This window comes from Apteryx mantelli, chromosome 2, assembly GCF_036417845.1.
Source record: "Apteryx mantelli isolate bAptMan1 chromosome 2, bAptMan1.hap1, whole genome shotgun sequence".
Lineage (NCBI taxonomy): Eukaryota > Metazoa > Chordata > Aves > Apterygiformes > Apterygidae > Apteryx > Apteryx mantelli.
The window spans coordinates 129,962,535-129,983,026 of record NC_089979.1 but is presented as its reverse complement, the minus strand read 5'-3'; the positions used below and the strand labels follow the sequence as shown (position 1 = coordinate 129,983,026).

The window sequence follows — 20,492 nt, the reverse complement described above, 5'->3', positions numbered from 1 at the left end:
CATTTTCTCATAATAATATGATTAATAATTTGTTTCTCTGATAAGTAAAATTGCTATTCAGATACTTAAAATCACAAAAGAACACCAGGTTCTAGTGAAGTTTCCAAGTGCACGAAATGTACACATATTCCTATTGACAGACTGACAAAACTAGCAGCAGTAATTATAGTGCAAATAAAAGCATACTGTATTTTTTTAAGTTGCTTTTTTTACTCACTTTCTTAACAAAATCAGATATCTCCTTTTTGTCTGAAAGTTGATTTAAAGAGGAGCAGCACTCTACCTCCAAGATATATCCTTCACTATGGCCATCACCTTTTGGAGATCTGAAGAGACAGAATAAAAAAACAGTTTCTGTTGTTAAAATTTGATATCCAGTAATCCTCTTTATAAATATTTCTCATGTTCAAACAAAATTTTGGTTCCATCACATTCACTCCATTAAGTTCAACACAGTTCTGACAACCTACAGTGTCTCACCAATTTCCTAGGGAAGGAAATCACATCAATGATTGCTGTGGAATACTGCAGGGACTCCCAAATTTCTTCACCTGTCCAAGATGCACTTTGTCTATCCAGCATCTTTGGCCAACATCACAGAGATGCACAAGTACATGTAACTCGGAATATGTGGAAAGCAGGTTCCAATACAACTGACTGACAGACGCTTTTGGCCCAAAAGAGAAGCCTAAAAGCCATGCTTATTCCACTACAAGGGAGAGAAGTGACAAATCTAAAAGATGCAGAACGTGCTTTATGGGCAGTGACTAAGGAAATTCTCTCATCTATCATCATTCTAAAGTCAACGTTTAAAAATTAGGGGCTTATCTATGTAGTCTATCCTTCAGTCTTACCTCATCCTTTAGGGTTGAGAAATACAAAGTTATGTCTGCAATTCCTTCCCTTTTAGAAGACACTAACTCCTAAACTAATTAAAAGCATGTGGCATTTGCCATATATATTGCTGAACAAAGAAGAGTGCTGTGAAAGCATGATATTGGTCAAAACATGCCACAGGCAAGTTTGGAAGTTATCCTGAATGACTTTGAGAAACCGTCTACAGGCTTGCACTGCAAAGCAATGCCACAGAAGGCAGTTTTAATCCCCTCCAGGTTCCCATGCAAGGAAATTACTATGCTTGATCAGTATGGGAAATCTAGAGAACCATTTGTTTTATGAGTTCCTTAGGAAAACACATAGAGGAAACATGTGAAAATAAAAGTTAGCCTATAATTCTTGGGAAAAGTAATAAAGTAGTTATGTTAACATCCTACATGGAGCATCAAAAGGTATCATTTCAAGTAAAGCACTAATCCTGGCCAGCAGTCACTTGATGTATTGGGTACATGCCAGGCAGGAAGAAAGGTGCAAAACGTAAGTTTGAACTGAGACTCAGCTGAGGAAGCAGTGAAACAACAGAACAAGGGTTTTGCAACCCATGCTTGCCAAAGCATTTCTGTGTAAAAAACAGACTGTTCTGAGCACTGAGATCACTTGACACGTAAAACATGCATCAGCTACTGACGGTCCCAGGGGCTTTCCCGAGACACTAGCAGTTACTCAGAACCATGAGATGCGTAGGCTGACAAGTATGAACTGGAAGTGTGTTTCCTAGGCAATACTGCAGGCATTTTCTAAGGGTATCACATGACAGTGTATTTTGTACTTGATCCTCCCACCCTCAAACAGGTGATACATCCACTTCATTTCTCATATCTCACTTACACGTGGGATATGCAGTACCATTTTGCAGACTAAGAATTGTTCAGGAACACTGAGGCCCTATGTCTACTTGTTTTTTTCCCTTGCTTTTTAGGTTCTTCTCACAATTTGTGGTCCTTTTCTCTTCTCGACTCTGAATAATGAAACATAAGAAAAGATGCAGTCCACGGAAACTCTCCAAACATCTTTCCAGGATTTACAGATATCATTACTGAGGGGCAAAAAGCATCCCACTACAACCTCTGTAATACGAGTACAGAGATTCATTTAAGCAGCTAAAAACAACATGTTGTGGAGAAAGAAAAAAAATGTATGAGGGATAGCACATGAGCTGCAGGCAACCATGTTTAATCTTCTAGATAAAATCCTAGATATGATAATCTATTCTGTGCAGATCTCCCATCACAGATTAACTACTCTTCAATAAGGTAAAAATACACTTAAGAAAGTCTCCCTACTAGAGTACATAGTGTTATACCTACATTTTTTTCTAAAATCTGAGTAGTACTAATTGGAATTATAGCCCTGAGGTTATCTAAGCATATTCCAGATAGAAATAAGTATGAGCTAAGGCTGTCTAATGCTCTATCAGCCAATAAACCATCAAAACGGATACTTGATATTGCAATGCAAAGTCCATACAACGTCAAATGGAGCAAACGCAATTTTCCAGTGCTTCAGTTCTTACATTATTACAAACTGAGAGTGGGTTGCTAAGAACGGGTAGTATGAAACCAAGCCCTTTTCAGATAACTAATCCCATTTTTTCAGACACAACACCAAGCCTTTAAAATCATGAGGACCAAAGGTCTCCCAGGTCTTCTACTGATAATTCAGCCAGCTCCTTCGCTGGGGAAACCCAACTCAGCGCCATGCCAGGCTGGCTGAGGAAGTGATACTCCCAGCTCCAGAGACATTGATATAATACTGCGTAGATTCAAAGTTACGATATCAGATCACAAAAATGAACTATGTGCTATGCTATCCATGCTCATTTAAAGTGAGACCCATTAACAGGAAAAATGGAACACATCCAGAGGCAAAATCCTTCTTGTGTCCACTCTTTTGCCAAAGTCTGCTCTTCACATAGTGGTCAGGCACAATCCCCATGCAAATGGTGCTATTTTAAATACTTTTTGTGGCAAACATAAAATCTTACTATTCCAATTGCTCCAAAAGAACAACAAATACTATATTATTTAAAACCACTGGTAATCTGTAAAAACAAACTACTTCCAAGCTATAACGCTAAGGTTGATACATACATATTAGTAAGAGGGAAGTTTACCCTTGAACCACTCTCTCCCCACTCCATTCCTTCACCTCAGCAGCTCCCTGGACTCTGATTTTGTGCAGTTTATCTGAAGACCTACTTCCAACTTCAGATTCTTTCAAAGGAATGAGTTATTTGAGATACAGATTGTATGCATAAAAATACAGTAATTCGCACTGGAACTAGTTAAAACAACCTGTTTATTTTTTTCCCCTTTAACAAGCACTTAACTTGAAATGTTCTTGCTGCTTGTAAATATTTAAGAGAACAGAAGATAGTGAATTCTTTTTATAAGAGTCTGAGCGCTACCTCTGTTCTTGGTTCACGAAAATAATTGTTTCAAATACCACTGCAGTCTGCTATGAACATTATTTTATAGAACACGCATAACAGATCCTGCTAAAGGCCATAAAATCTTTAGTCAGACTCAAACAGAAGTACTGTATATTACCAAAAGCTATTTTTCTACGCTTTCAAGTAAAATATGTTCACATATGTTAAATGCAGGTCTTTGTCTATATTGGTAGTTTTTATCTCTTTAGGAAAAACTCAGAGCCTTCTGTCAAAAAAAAAAAACAAAACAAAAGCCATAGCTTTCCACATAAAAGTAATAAATGGTATTAGATTTCATAGACCACAAAAATAATTTTCTGAGCTAATCCAGGTGGGCAAGAAATTCTTTCCAGCCTCTATGCAATACATAGTGCATTTCATTTAAGAATCATAAAGCATTTCATAAATATCTTAAAACCTTCTCATTACACTTTTTGAGTATTATTAGTATATCCATATTAGAAGCAGCTAAATTAGGTACAGATAAGTCCTAAAATGAACAGAAATTATTACTTGATTGGTTTTATTAATTTAATGGGTCTACTTTCAGGACTACTTTCATTACAGATTGCAAATTAGGACCCCAAAACCAGGCACATTTATCATGATCACACATGTCAGAGGAAAAGTAAAAGCCGAGCCTCCTACAGGCTAAAAGCAGGCCTCCTGATTTCAGTCTTGACCTGTAGCCCCTACCCTTGTATACCCTTCTTTTCTTCTGATGAAGGATTGATGTTGGTCATATGAGAAATAACCCAATAATCTATATGTTGGAGTCTCTTAATGATTTTATAGCATGGGAGGTTACTGGGTGTTCAATGTATAAAATACTTCAAAATTAAAGCAAAGGTTAAAATTCATTTTCATTTTCCTATCATGAAATATTTCTCAACAGAAAGAGAAATGCTGAGATTAGTTTATCAGTTTATATAGGCCTCAATAATTTGAAAGATTTTCCTTTTCTCCTTGATGTACACTTAGCAATAAAGTATCTCCTGGAGTCTCCCTCTACCCTAGGCTGGAAAACTGAACCTTCCTCCCTTCAGTGTCTCCAAACATTTGATTTTATTGTCTTTGTTCTCCTAATAAAAAATCCCTGAGTTAATTAAAAATGGCTCCACTTTGAAAGAAGCACACCTGGATCCAGTGATGCTGTACACTGCTTAGAAGCTAAGACTAATAGGAGAAGCTGGTATACAATGACATGGGCTTGTACTCTTTAAAATGGATTGGATGATACTTGTGAGGGAAAAGAAGTGACAGTGTGAAAGGTGCCATCGCTTCACAGGCAGTGGGGCAGGGAGCTCTCCTGCCCCACGATACCGGGAGAGGATAACCCCTGCTAACCACAGCGACGCGCAGGAGTTTTCACTGTATCTCGTACTCCCTGGGCTTCTGTTTATCTTTCTTCCTTTCATGTATCTTGTTATTTGCTCTCCTTTATTGATTTTATGGAAAAAGAGTTTTCTGTCACTGGAGGCACCCTCAGTGACTAATACGGGCAATTTTCAGCCTGGGATGGCAAATAGCCGAGAGGGAGGTCACGCCACCCTGGCACCGTTGGGAGCAAGTACCCTGAAGTGTTATTCTCATAGAAAAGGCTGACGATCTCTGACCTAAAAGAACTGGGTCTTGAATCCTAATTAGGGCCTCTAGTGCCACTAAAGGAGAAGAAAATACATAAAATAAATAAGATTTTCACTTATAATTGGAAGTCCACTGGCCAAAAATATTTTACGATTGTTGTTTCAGTAGGCTGTCATTTCCTGTACAGCTGTTTGCAGTTAAGCACCACTTCATGGTAGATAAACCATTACCAGCTGTAGAGTACCAGTAACTTGGACATTAACTATTAGAGCTGACAATTTAGTGTCGTCCAACAAACTGGAATTCCAATCCTTTTCAGACATAAGACGGAAAAAAGGGAGCCAATATTTGGCCTTAGTTTTCCAAGTTCTTCATATCCATGAATTCTAAAAGCCAAAAGTACACTTGTAAACTGAGGGTACACTCTAAAATAATGATTATTCGATTAAAATTATGTTAGAAGTGTAGTTCTGAGAAAATAATGTTTTCCATCACACAGAAATAATTTAATAACAGAAAAGCTTGTGTTTCAAAATAAAACTGTACATTTATAATCAGCTGATCTGTATTAAGTAAAAACAAACACACATCAAGAGACTTAACATAACCAAATACATCGGTATCCGTATAATTCCAGGTTAAAAACCTGGCAAACCTCCGTTAACTGAAATCCAAGAACTGAGCACTTAAAAACCCCACAAATTTTACGATGCCCATCCAACAAACACACAGATTTTTATAATTCACTGATTCATTATCTTAACTTAATATTCTAAGAATTTTCTTTAGGAGGAATTTTCTTATATAGGAAGCTTTATCAATAGAATAAATTTTACCCGACAGCAAAATTCATAAACTTTTTTTAATGACAACATTAGAGGTTCTTAAGAAAAATTTAGGCATGTATGGGTACATAGGCTTCTTCTAATGTGCAATATTTATAATTTTGAGAACACTGATAAAAGAACATTTATTTTGGGTCAATGTCAAAAGCCGTTGTGAGGAAATATGTATTTCTTTGAACTTGAAACAAACAACAAGGTTTAAAAACTCTGGCCATTGTCCCTTGAGCTAAAGGAAGATATCTGTTGATTCTCAGGTATGGAATAAATATTATTCTTCCAGCAAGCTGAAATGAGCCTGCTGAGAGCAACAACATGCACTACATACGCACACACAATGTGTTTGATCTCAATGCTCATGAAGGCAGGGTCAGAGATTTGCCATCCTCCAGCCTAAATCTTACATGAAAATCAAATACATAGCACAGACAAGCGTATACATTTAAGTTAAAAATATATTGTACCCAATGCAAAGTATCTATTTTCTCCAACTCAGGCAAGCACAGAAATACTGGGGGAGATCATGGATAATTTTTGCCAGTCTGTTCTATTTTTAAACACTTTAGCCTGGAGTTCCCATCTTTCTGCAAAGATCTTTTGTAACACACTGCAGGGCACACGAAGGAGAGGAAGGGAGCTGGGAACTACAGCACAGATTTAGCAAGAGTAAAACATACCTGACCAACCTGATTGCCTTTGATGATAAAACAACTGGATTTGTGGATGAGGAGAGAGCAGTGGTGTCATTCATGGTGACTTTAGCAAGGCAGTTTGACACTGGCTCCCACCATATTCTTGTATCCAAGTTAGGACACTGGAGTCTGGATAGGTGGACAACTAGATGGGTAAAAAACTGGTTGCATGGTTGGGCTCAGAGGGCTGTGGTTAACGGGTCATGCTCTGCCTGGAGGCCAGTAGCAAGTAGGAGTACCGCAGAGATCTGTCATGGGACCTGTCGTGTTTACCATTGTTATCAATGAGGCAGAGGAGGTGAGGGGTTGCACCCTTGTCACGTGAGCAGATGACACCAGAGTGGCGGACACAGTCGATACGGGTGTGCGCGCCGAGGTTGCTGCACGTGTGTTACAAGGAGTGACATGCCCCTGAAAATTAAACATGGCACGGAAAATTTCTGTGCGGAAAAATGAGGAAATATCCAAGGCAACTCAAGGACAGGCTTGCCAGATAAAAGCATTCATCATGGCTCGGGGCTCTGTCAACTAAATTCTACATAAAGTCAGAACAAGAACGCCCTGTTCCAAGTAGCTATTGAAAAAGTCTGAAGAGAAAAATTATTTTCTGGGCTAGAAGGTGTTTCTGAAACAGTTGATAATCAGAAATTTGATGAATTGTCTAAACGTTTCTAGAAGCATTTTCCTTTACCTTCAGAAGGCAAAATTTCAGTTACCAAATATGCAAATCTACACATTAGAGGACCAACACACGATTTCATAACGGAAAATGCTTAGAGAGGTTGCTGCTTCATCCTAATATAATGATGTCTATTCATACTTCATAAAGTCCTTGGAATAACATAGTTTTCCTTCCTTTTATGGAAAAAGAAACTGTTTATTACTATTAAAAAGAGAGTTTGGTACTACTGGAAAAGAGGGCATGAAAGAGCTGGTCCTCCAGATGTGAAAAATCAAGATTTCCCCTTGCTTAGCTGCCCCAAACCTTCATTTTTCCTATCATAAATATTTTCTACAATACTGTCAACGTAATTAAGCAAATACCAAGTGGACATTGACAAGTGGAAATGAGAGCCTAGCATAAAAGAAACAACACAATGACTACTGTCTTGTTTTATTCATTTCACGCATAAGTCATTTCAATCTTTTGCATTTACATTTAAATGATGCTACTTAAAATTTTCCAATCTGTTGTAGAAACCAGACTTTAAGTGACATAGAGGACACAGAGACTTAGCTGTATCTCAGAAGATGCCATTAATTGAAATCATTTGGAATTAAAATTGCCTAACAGCAAAAAAAATGAAACTGTAAAAATCCTGTTTTGCTATTGAACTTTTGAACTCAGTCTGTCAAATTCCTTTGCAGATAAATAGAATTATTTTTGGCCAAGTAATGAAAGTTTGCATTTCATAACGATTAATAGGTATGAAAAAATTATAAAAATAGAATCAGAATCATCTCATAAAGTATATCACTAAACACCTGACACATCATTATTTTACAGTAAGGGAGAACAGCTGCAAAGTTGTTAGAGATAAACACAGAAGTTGACTCTGAAAAAATCATTCTTAAATCCTATTATGTAGTCTAACATGGATGGCAACGTTTCCTTGATGATCGTTTTACTGATTGGAGACAAAATCTGTAAAAGGATGTATCTTAAGAGATATATGGAACCACGGAGAGAAAGACCTCTCTGGAATCCGATTTATTTCGCCTACTTCACTCTATTATCGTAAAATAAAGCATCTGCAAATACGTAAGAAATATTCTAAACAGTCAGTTCATGAGTCTGGAGCACATATCTTTCTTAGTGGGAAAGAACATGGCTCGCTTCCTGGGGCACAGTATTCAGAAAGGCATGTGTAAACATCATAATTAACATCATTGAATTTTGAAACTTTAAGACATCAGACAGGGGTGTTGCACTAAAGGGAGCTGGGAGACGAACAAATAAAAGCAGTTTTGCGCTCTGGATTTGTTGCAATTCTGTTCAGAGGCTTACTTTGGGATTTCTTTGCAACAGCCATAGACTGTCAGAAATAGCAATGCGCCAAAGACAATTCAGCAGAGATTCTGAGATTCAAAATTAGAGAGGATGGAAATAAAATGCAAAAAAAGGAAATGTTATTACACACAGGAAAAACTAATGATCTTTCTGTTCCTCAAGGGGACAAAAGTGATGTGTGCTACTACCCTTATTTTGGTTATCCAGAACCCTCTAAATGAATCGACTGTCCTCACTCCCTTTGCCAAGAGGAATATGCGATCGTAAGTTCTCCCTTGCCAGAATACTACCATATATCCCTTTTGCTGAGATTCTTCAAGTGTAAATCAGTGTGAATAAACTTTTCTCAAGTGTGAATCAATGCGAACCAGCAGGCCACAGGCTATGCTTCACACTTGGAGCCTTCCCTAAATTCAGCAAAAACCCTGTCAAAACCTGGGCTTGTAGATGCTTCTTTGCACATCTTTTTATAAAAGTTCCTCTCTGAGAACCCCAAGTGTCTCAGAACGCAGTACGGTCAGCAAAACAATGCAAGAAAACAAAATAAAATAAATAACCACTGCTTGAAGGAGCCAGTCAATTACTTTCTACTTAAAAAAATCATTGAAATAGAGAGAGAGAGTGAGAGAGAATGAGAGAGCAAGAGGAGGAGAGAGTGCATTCACAGGAGTATTAAAATTATTATTCCTTTATCCTAATCTATTCTATTCAGTCCCAAACCAATTCCGATCAATTTATTAGTGTGCATGACACACTTAGGTGCTACAGAAATAAATGAAAGTTACATTTATTGTATTAAATTTATCAAGAACTACAGCTAAGTTCTTCAGCTACTTGGTATACTACCTTCAAGCCCAGTAGTTCTAAAGAATGAAACACTTAATATTTTTACTTCATTTCCTTCAATTGCTCATGACACTTTTTGCAGCACAAATGATTTTGTTGTTGATATAAAAATTAAAAAAAAATGCCCTTAGTCTTTATATTCTCTGTAACATTTCTAAGTGACAAATCTTGATTTACAACATTTATGGCTTCCATATATGTTAGGAATGTTTTTTCTTAAATGTTCTATAGCAGGAATGACTCTTACTTCCTTATTTATCAGAAATGAATAGATAGCTAATACAATGAAGTCATAGAGATATCAGTATAGATTAGACATAAACTAGTGACTTAAAAAGAAACAAAAAATGTTCAATGCCATTGCAAATTCACGTGGAGTATTTTGTAACTCCAGGAAAATGGCAAGATAGAAGAAGTAATACTAATATGTATTTTTATTCATGAATATTAATGTATAACATGCCTAAGCACCATTTTTTTCCATTTTATTCTTGGACAAAATAAGGTACCACGAATTTCACAGCAGCAGCAGGACACAGATCCTGACACACATCATCTGCTGCAGCCTGTGACTCCACAGTCTGTTCTTACCTATAGAGAGGCAATGCTACCATAAAACCTTCAAAATGTGAGTCAACAGGATTAATTTTAAAACAAAACTGACATATAAAGGTATAACACCGATTGAAGTAGACAGACTAATGAAAGCATTCAGTTCTATCTCTGTGTACACATAATTGACATTACCGCACAAAAAAGACACTAATACAACAATTTCATTCCTGTTCTCTTCAGGCAACAAAAATAGCAAGGTGAAAAAACAGGACCTAATATCTGCTGGAGAACAGCATATGGTGCTGGAGCCATCTGTGGTGAAACACCTGCAGTAAAAGAGGAGCTACAGTGTCAGATGTTTAGCAGAGACTGCCCGGGAATCCTGAGGGTGGGCCCCACGCAAAGGTAAAGAGCTTTTTTTGATCTCTTCTCGGTCCTCTACGAATGCCTGGCACAACCATCAGAGTAAACAGCAGGAGAGCGCTTCTTACTTCATGTAATATAAATGATGTTACTAGTGAACCTACAACTGTAGCTGGACTACTTATACTCTGAAAATCTTATGCCAGAAATAAATGCTCATCTGATCAGCAAATATCCTAAGCAGAACTTAACTTCCATCGGAGTTTAAATGTTTTATACAACAGAGACAGCCTACAGATGACAGACAGACTGTGTTCAATGAAAGAAGTATCAGTCACTGTTTACTTCATTAGCAGTCTAATGATAAAGGTTAATTTAAAAAATTAACACTGACTTTTTTTTTTTACTACTTTTTTTCACAGTTGTTTTTGGAATAGGATAGACTCATGATTCTAATACAACTGTTCTCTACACAACCATGGTCATCTGAAATAGGTGGAATCTCCATCTCTCTTCATTCTGTTTGATAACTCAAAGGTTCATTGCATCCACACACTATGAAAGCAGCTTTGGTCATACTCTTGGCCAAACTCTGGAATCCTTAAATGACAAGGAACACCAAACTGCTGTCATTTCCCTTCCTGCTATTTGCCTGTTTTTTCCCCACTGCACCAACTCTCTTCCACCTCCCTTAGGCATTCAGAAATGACAGATAAGAGAATGAAAGAAATGGAGTGTGAATGTAGAAGGAAATCTAATTGGTTCAAGACTCTCTACTGTCTTTAATTTTGTACAGTCATTTACAGCTGTCTAAAGTATGTGTGAAACACTGGCACCCATGTGAGTGAGTAGGCAATTATGATTTTGTAGTATTTCTCATTCATTCTGCACAGATGTAAATGACTGGCTACAGTACAAGATAGTGACACCCTGAGCTCTCTGGCTTGGAGATGAGGTAACTTACGTTCTTATAGCTAGAAGGTGCTGCTTTTCCCTGACTTGTCTTTGCAGCTCAGTCCTGAAAGACGCTGAGCCCTCTAACCCCACTCCAGCAAAAATGCTTAAGTGCTCATTTAACATGGCAAATACATACATATAAATACTTTCATTATTTGCAGTGGGCGGTTTTGCAGGCAGGGAGAGTGAGGCCCAAAAAACAGGTAAGTGAATCCTATCATTACTCAAGAAGTCCATGGTTCAGTCAGACATTTAATGCTTTGACCATAAAACTGGAAATCCTTTAACCAACCAGTATCAAGCAAGCCAGCTTGAAGTTCTGTAATTATAAAACTAAAAGCAAGTCAAGGTAAACTGAGGGTTATTTTTGCATTTTGTATTATTTTGCCTGAGATACCTAATGACTAAAAAGATTTGGTATTGAAACGAAGAACTTTCTTCCTTAGGTCACAGACTGAAGTCTGCCCCTGACTGTAATTGCTACTGATCAACTATCAGGCTATAGCAAATTGGAGGATGGTTTTATTCTGGTTTTAAAGAGCTGTCCAAAACAGTTACACCCTTTCCTTGAAGCATCAATAGAAAGAGAGAGGCAAGAATCAGCAAAGGCAGGCTGAATTATCCCCCAACTTCTAGTAAGGGTCACTGTAAAAAGGGGAACTGGGGAGCACAACTGACGTGGAAAGATTGCACAGACTGGCTACGACAACACAGGTGGCTGCAGATTTGTGAGTGGTGAGATAATGTCACATGTATGCTTTAAATTCTTAACTAAAAATCATAACATATGTTTAAAATATTCATATTTTAATTTCCATTTGGACTGGCTAACAGCACATTCTATTGATTTTTTAAATCAGATTAAAACTTAAAAGAACAGTATTTCTGCTTATTTATTCATTTTCAGACTTTGATTATGTAAAATATTCTTAATATGTTTTAGGACACTGAACAAAGCAGAGAGACTTATCTTTCTATTTAAAGAGTCTGTACTGTTTCAAAAATTAAAAGAACCTGTATCATTTCGAAGAAAAAGAAGCCTAAAGTTTATAGATAAATTTAAAAAGTATGCATTAGTACTGCAGTGCTCAAATTAATTGCATTAAATGTAACTGTCTAAACACAAAATAGGCCTTTTCTAGGCAAACATTTCATCTGTCTTAATTTAATCCAATAAACTATTAAAGGGTTCCAACCAGACCGCCCTCACAAATTGTCAGGCATAAGGTTTGTTTGTTTGCCTATCATGACAACACATCCCAAAATATAGAGTATTTCACCTTGTTATTCTCTGACTTGTCTGCCAAACTGCAGATGAACTGTAAACATGAAGAACATGTTAAGCCTAGTCAAGCCTACAAAAAAAAAAAAAATCAAGTCTTGCACAGTAAACACTGCTATAATTTCCTGATGTAGGTCAAAACTCAGCAGGAAATCAGATTGTCTATTTTTATCCCAGTTCACTGGAAGTACTTTACCTTTCTGTTTTCTTGATCAGCACAGTCCTGAAGATTTGTTCCTGGGGAGTCTTCTCTTTTTCATCAGTTGGTTGCACGAAAGGGTGGACTGCAGCCAAGAGGAAGCCCTGCTGGTACAGTTCTTGCAGCTGAGCTGGGAGATCATGCAAAGAGGAAAGCTTGATTGCAGATGATCCCGGCAGCTCAGCTGGAAACAGAAGAAATTGGTCAATAATCCTACACCGGATTATCATGTTTTTCAAGAGCCAGGCTCTTCAGAGGTAAGCAAGCGTCACACTGATCTACAATATTATCATAGAAATCGACCTGTAATTTCCTGAGGCCCATTTTGTATTTCAGATTTTAAATGGACAGTCTCAGCAAAGGGTTACTATCGCATAAAAGATGTGCAATTAAACAAGGAGTCAGACACATTAAAATACCAAATTCACCTGGTATTCTGGGAGAGATGAAGGGGAGGATTTAATACATACAAGGTAGTCAGAAGATATTCTAATTTTTAATAGTCGTCAAACCAATGCAACTTGAGGAGAGCGAGCCATGAGTCAAAAACATAACACGAGAAAGGGGATAGTCAAGGAAGACAGAACATGTCAAATTCAAAAGCGATAAAAGGAAGCACACACATACACAAAACCTATATTATTTAGACTGGGGGATCACTGACACAAAATGTTGTTGAGACCAAATACCTACCAGTATGTCAAGAGTACTTTGTGGGTACAGTGATAACAAGAACATACAGAGTTATGAATACAGGTAGTGGTATTAAACCTTTGAGAACATATATTAAGCCTTACACCTCAGGGTTTAAGCAAACCTAAACAACTTGGGGAGGAGGATGAGACTTAACACATGAAAACAATCTTTCCCCAGTCTGCTTCCTGTGCGGTTTTATGCCTTCCTACGAAGCACGCGGCGCTCGCTGCTGCCAGACGCACGACCTGCACACAGATACTGCCCTCAGTACCGCAACTCCCCTCGTTTCCTCGGAGCCTGGGGGGCTTCAAGACAAAACCCCATAAATCACCGAAGGCAACCTTCCCTTCTTGTTCTCTCTACCTCAGTAATCCTTCATATCTCTTCCAAAATCTCATCTGAAAAGGCGCCTTTCTTCCCTGGCCTCTGCCTCTTCGTTCCCAGCTCTGTTGGGAGCTTTTTATTATTTCATCCTTAACTACGCCGTAGCGTATGGCGTGGTGAGGTGCTGCAGGGCTTCCTCTCCCCCTGGAGCCAGCAGAAGAGGAACGTGGCAAGCAGCAGCACAGAGCAGAGGTCCCCAGACCCTTGAGGGCTTGGACCTTCTTTAAAAAAGCACCGGAGAGGAGTTTGTACGGATGATGCCAGCTATGCAAAATAAGGCTTCATTGTACTGCTTTTTTTATCAAATTGTGTGGCTACCCTTTATGAATGATGAAAGAGGTTATCAAAAACTAATAAATATTCAAAACCAACATTACAGAGGAATAATTTAAATAATAATAGAATAGCTGTGCTTGGTATGTTTTTTTCTTCATATAAGACCACGTTCCAGAGGAGGATAAGGGAACTTTTTGACCAAGAAATATGAGATGCAGACTTTTTATTATTTTTGCAAATAAAATGAGAAAACCAAGCAATGTGTATATTGACAGACAATATGGCTGTAACTTCTGGAACCACACAAATCACTTGAGAGTCATAAAAAGAGATACCTCAATGAATAATGCACAATAAATAATAAAACAGACTGTTACTCACTGGACCCTACCAGGGTCCACCAGAACCACCTTTCTCCTGTTTCCTTCTGTGGCACCGAGAGTCTGAAAACCCTAAAGCATGCTGCAAGCAATGTAATTAATTAAAAGAATATGAAAGCCAGAACGGCTTTCTAAATGAGGGTTTTACTTAGATACAATGGAATGGCTGAACACTATTCAATAGTGTTAATTCTGGCAATGGTGCTTCAATTTTTAACTACTGTTTATGAAAGATCATGTTTACCTTGCATATGAACCTAGTATCTGGAATATTCTGAGCATGCCCTGGTAAAGTTTGCTTCCCCCTAAAAGCTAAACACAAGGGCAAAGTGCAAAAATACATGTAATTGAAGCTTTGGGATAAGCACTTGAATAATTAAAAAAAAAAAGTAATAAAAAACAGAGCTGGAAAGGATTATACGGCTAGTCTATACTCTTACTTGGAGGCAGCATCAACTCTAGCTTAGCTATTTCTCACAAAAATTCTGTCTCGCCTGTTTTTAAAAACATTTAGCAATGATGATTCCCAGCCCCCATATGTAACGTTTCAGTACTTCACTAGTGCTCAAAAGCTTTTCCTAGTATCTGCTCTAAATTTCCCTTCTTGAAATTCAAGGTTACTACTTCCTCAATAGAACATTTTGTTTTGAATCAATATTTCACAACCCTTAAAACATGTCACGGCTTAATCTTCTCTTCTATAGAACATATAAACTCAGTCCTTTCAATCTTTCTAGTCATTTGTGTTTTCTAGCTTTCTAAATAATTTTTGATGGTCTTCTCCTGATTCTCTTCAATTGGTCAACATCTTTCTTCAAGTATGGTACCTAAACCTCACCACAGTGACCCAGCCCAAACCTCATCACTGCTGTGTGGAATGGAAAAGTACCTTCGCGCTTATTATACATACCATGCCAGTTTATAGGATTAAAAAAAAAAAAAAAGAACAAATTCTTCTTTCCACAACTAATAGTGGCCATAATGTCCCTGTCCTTAATGAATTTTAGATTGTTTTTTTTCTTTCAATTTACATGGGCCATTCTGAATGCTGACTTCTATGGTGCTTACAGCACTTCTCAGATTGGCAAACTTTAATAAATATACTTATTAGTCCACTTAAATAGATAACGGAATTTGTGAATATTAACAGATTCTGGACAGAATCATTCTAAGCTTTACAGTCAACACATCCTTTTGGCTTGATGGTGAATATTGCTATGTTCTCCTTGGATTAGAGATCCTTCGAAAAGAAAAGAGAGTTCTTGTTACACAACTGATATCCATAAGGTACAAATGAATTTCAAGGGTCTACAGACCTGGGCACTCTTTTTACTTGACCACAGAAAGAATTCAGGTTTGGGTGATGGGGATTCGTCCTGAGAAATCCCTGCTACTTATCATCCTCTAGATATTGTACAAATCAGCTAATTGTTCCAGTATCTTTCCGGGAATTAAATTAGGTCAGCAATCAGAAAACTCTCTTTAAAAGCAAGTCGAAAAAGGACATAGTGTCTTTCTGGACAGTTGCATTCATCCCCCAACAGTTTTCAAACTTAAATGATATGATTCCAGAGTTTTCTTCAGCTAATTCCTCTCATGGAGATACCTGTAGGCTCAAACTATTTGAAAATGTCTAATTTATAAAAACAGTCCTTTATTCAGTCTTTATGTAGTTTAGCTTAAATGTAGAAAAATATTAACATTTTCATAAGACCTTATACAACTTCAAATAAAGTCAGCTGATTTTTTTTTAGTTGGTAGAGAGAATTCTAATTATCCTTATTTCAAAAAAAGGGAAACCAAAACTGCATAGAACAGAGACTTGTGTAAAGTAACTGAGCAGATGAATGACAAAATAAAACCTTTTATAACTCCAGTACTTATTATAATTATGATAAGCCTCTGTTTTGCCAAAAGATAAAGCTGAGTTCTTGTAGCAGCATCAGTCTTGGTCTTGAAATGAAGCTTGCTCTAGCAGTTTTACATTCTGTTCCATGTTTCCTTATTTACTGTTGCACTTCGCAACCTGACCTCAATGATTTCTTTGTTTATTCTGTCTATATCTAGAAGAGCATAGAAGAAACTTGTAAATGACAGATGCTGTGTTTTTCAATTTTGTTAAAGCTGAAAGTGGAAATAGAAGTGCTGACTGCTTTTCAAATTGATTACCAGGCAAATTAGTTTGCTGCCTGCCTGATAATTGAAGCTGAAAACACCTCCAGCAATGCTCGGATAGAGACAGTAAGATATAGCTTAGAGATTCTTTAAAAAGAAGAGGAAGTTCCTGTTAGATAACTGATACTCACGCAGTCCAAATGAGTTTCCTGGGCCTAAGAACTTGTGCATTCTTTGTTACTAAATGCTCACACTGTCCCCATCTAACCAGGAAATCAGGAAAGAGAGAGAGTCGATACAAAAATTTACGGGTTGAGTCATCAAGTGTTTTTTAAAGGAGTCATCTCTTTAGCTCCAAAAGGCTCTATGGGAAATAGAGGAAGGCAGTCTGCCTCAGGGATCCTGAGGGATTCAGAGTAGGAGGGCTGAGAATTATGGTTAGAGAGACATGTATTCAGGAGAACTAGTTCCTCCATCTGTTTTAATGGAATTCTCTTTCCCTCTGACTCTACCTGGAACTGTATTCCTGTGACGGCCATGGCAGATTCTCCCAAATTGTCAAGGGGGCTGTGTTAGCAGCAGGAAGCACCACTCTCACCTCCAAACAGAGCCCTGAAGAATCAGCAAGGGCTGCTGCCACAGAAATCAACCAGCCACCCATGCCGCTGCCCAGTGAATCCTGCAGCCAAAGAGACCTTCGCAGTTAGATGATGCCACACAGTTCCTCAGGTGTCTTCTCCTGATATGTACTCATACTCACCTTATGGCATTACACCAAAAGACTAGGGCAATTTTGTATTCTTGCATTTTTGGCATCTTTAGCCAAACCATAGAGTATGGAAGCATTAACATCTTATTCTGCAGAAAGTTGCAATGGCAACATGCGGAGCTCCTCAGTATACAGTCAGTTGGACTACTGTGGGTCTTGTCTTTAGACAAAAGGGCCATCTGTTCCAAAGACAGAGCTAATAAATACTGCTGCTCCCTTAAAGATTCCCAAGCTCCCTTGAATCAAACTAAAGCATCTTATATGATCTCTGACAATTGTCCTATGGTCCATGCTAAAGAAAGTAAATGTATCCTCATGAAATATTAACAGACAAGACAGTTGTAACAAGTAGGATAGTGTTTCTATATTAAATCAATAGATGTGGGTAACTTTGAGATACTGCAAGCCAACACTTTTCAAATAGGAAGGTATATGATGTTCTATAAAATAAAGCATGGATTCATTTACTAGGCCATGCTTAATAAGACAATGGTCAGTTACTGTACATTTTCTTTATAATACATATTCTTTCTCAACAGAATCAGATATTTTTCACAAAATCACAAAATAGTTGGGGTTGGAAGGGACCTCAACCTCTGCAGATCATCAAGTCCAACCCTCCTGCTCAAGGAGGGTCTCCTACAGCAGGTTGCCCAGGGCCATGTCCAGTCAGGTTTTGAGTATCTCCAAGGATGACAACTCCACAACCTCTCTGGGCAACTTCCTCCAGTGTTCAACCACCCTCACACTAAAGAGGTGTTTTCTTGCATTCAAGTAGAATTTCCTGTCTTTCAGTTTGTGCCTGTTGCCTCTCATCCTGTCACTGGGCACCACTGAGAAGAGTCCTGCTCCATCCTCCTGACATCCTCCCATCAGTTATTTATACACACTGAAAAGATCCCCTCTGAGCCTTCTCTTCTCCAACCTAAAGAGTCCCAGCTCTTTCACCTTCTCCTTGCATGAGAGATGCTCCAGTCCCTGAATCATCTTTGTGGCCCTTTGCTGGACTCACTCCAGTATGTCCACATCTTTCTTGCACTGGGGAGCCCAGACTTGGACACAGCACTCCAAATGTGGTCTCATCAGGGCTGAGGAGAGGGGAAGGATCACCTCCCTCGACCTGCTTGCAATGCTTTGCCTAATGCAGCCCAGGATACCATTAGCCTTCTTTGCCTTGAGGGTGCACTGCTCGTTCACGTTGAACTGGTGTCCACCATGACCCCCAGCTCCTTTTCTGCAAAGTTGTTCTCCAGCTGGTTGGCCCCCAGCATGTACTTGTGCACGGGCTTATTCCTCCCCAGGTGCAGGACTCTGCATTTCCCTTTGTTGAGCTTCATGAGGCTCCTGTCATTTCTCCAGCCTGTTGAGGCCCCTCTGAATAGTAGCACAACCATCAGGTGCATCAGCATCTTTTTAACACTATTCTATTTCATTAGCAGCAATTTTCCCTCCCTAATGTTATGTTTACGACAAAGCTAAAACAAAATTTCTTCTTTTTTATTTTTTTCTACTTGCTCAGCAAATAATTGATTTATAGTTACGCTCCAGGAAAAGTAAAATGTTAAATGCCAAAATTGCATTTATTTAATTTCTCTTCACTGAAACAGTTAAACTTAGGGTCAAATTTAGGTCTCAATTTCTTGGTACTGATATTTAATACTTTATTTTAAAGGACAAGTATACAGTTCTATTCTAATTTCTATTATCCTGTGTTATGTGTTTACTTATAGTTTGTTTACTCCAACAAAACAAATTAAAGTCATTATTCTGGTCTTTGTTTTTTGACATGTTTTCCTGATTAAACTTTTTAGGCTCTTATTCCAGCCACAGCTGTTGAAGACTAACATAGCCCATAATGACAGTTCACATTACATATAAAAACGTTCCACAAAAAATTCTGAACTCCTTTTAACTAGCTTTCATTTCTTGGAGAAAAGCTTTCATGTTCATCTCCATTTTCAAAGTAATGCTCCTCAGTTTATTATGAAACATTAAGCAAGTATTTTCCCTTTGCATTAAAACAATTAAAAATCAAAGTGGTTTTTACCTAGATTGTACATACTTTCTGTCTATATGGGTTATAGAAGAAAACACTTTGTACCAATACATGCCTAAAATTGGTGTGCACTGATGGTCTGAAACAAAAAGAAAAGGCAGGCAAACTCACTGGACCCAGACAATTAGGTCATACAGTAACTCAGTCCCCTGATAGCCATGATCATAACATTCCTACTCGATCAGGCCACGAACAGGCTCAGACCCTTCGAGAAATAGCTGTTTTCATTTTCAATGAGAACAGGTCTGATTACGTAGTCTTACCTATGAGCCCACGACTTCTCCCATTCGAAGTGCCCAGAGCCAGTGAGCTACAGAGTCACGGTCCTTCCTCCTCCCCTTGCACAACCCTTGCAGGCCCTTCCGCACAGCTACACGCTGTGAGCAACGGGAAGGACAATGCCCTCTTGTCTCCCCCCCAGGATTGCTGACAGTGCAGGAGGATTATGGAGCTCTCATCAGAAGAGGGAGACCTCCGAGGGAAGGGAGAGACTTCCCCCACAGCTCTCCCAGCTCTTCATTGCATGCTTTAACCTCAGATCAAAGGCAGGCAGTTGCCTCTGGCTCCTGAGCAGAGTCGTGCCTACTACGATCTAGAAAAGAGAAGTTCAGGCACACCACAGGCTTAGTAATGCCTGCTCACTAGCTCTATGCATCTCCCTACCTAGCAAGTAGCTTTTTCTACTGCCCTTCTAAAGCAGCCAAGCCCCCCTCTTGTCCTGCAGAGAGTACATAACAGACTAACTTAAAGTATTTCTAGAGGGGCCAGGCATCTACCTTGCTAGCATCTATGGTCCTTACCAGAGCTAGCAACAAGCATGTAAGACGAAAGCAAGGTACAAGCAAAATTGCAGTCATATGGTAATACAGTCATTACTTAAAAACATCCACCGATTTCCTGCAGGGTTTTGTAATAGATCTATTTACCTTCTGCCTTTAGTGACCGCCTTGTGAAAAATGGCATTAACTTGATCTGTCGTGCCTCATGAATCCCACCAAGGTGGTCATAACTGCATGTCTGCTGGCAGGAAACTAAATAGCAACAAGGAGTGGAGACAATCATATGGGAAGAGTGTATATCCCTGAGCATGTGTATGAGCAAATGCATAAATTGGCTCAAGTGCACAAGATTCCTCATGTTTTCACCCAGGGTAT

At 38.5% G+C, this 20,492-nt stretch overlaps 1 protein-coding gene across 6 annotated transcripts in view; it reads right to left on the bottom strand.

Annotated features, from left to right (window-relative positions):
• Positions 1–20,492, bottom strand: part of RFTN1 (raftlin, lipid raft linker 1) — a 98,275-nt gene that overhangs the window by 43,158 nt on the left and 34,625 nt on the right. For 5 of the 6 annotated variants that reach the window (XM_067291530.1, XM_067291526.1, XM_067291527.1 and 2 more), the window contains 2 exons: positions 12,660–12,846; positions 218–326 (listed from right to left, as the gene is read on the bottom strand). In XM_067291530.1, the coding sequence (XP_067147631.1) occupies positions 218–326; positions 12,660–12,846 (296 nt within the window). The remainder of the gene's footprint in view (positions 1–217; positions 327–12,659; positions 12,847–20,492) is intronic. The other variant, XM_067291531.1, reaches the window with a different exon arrangement.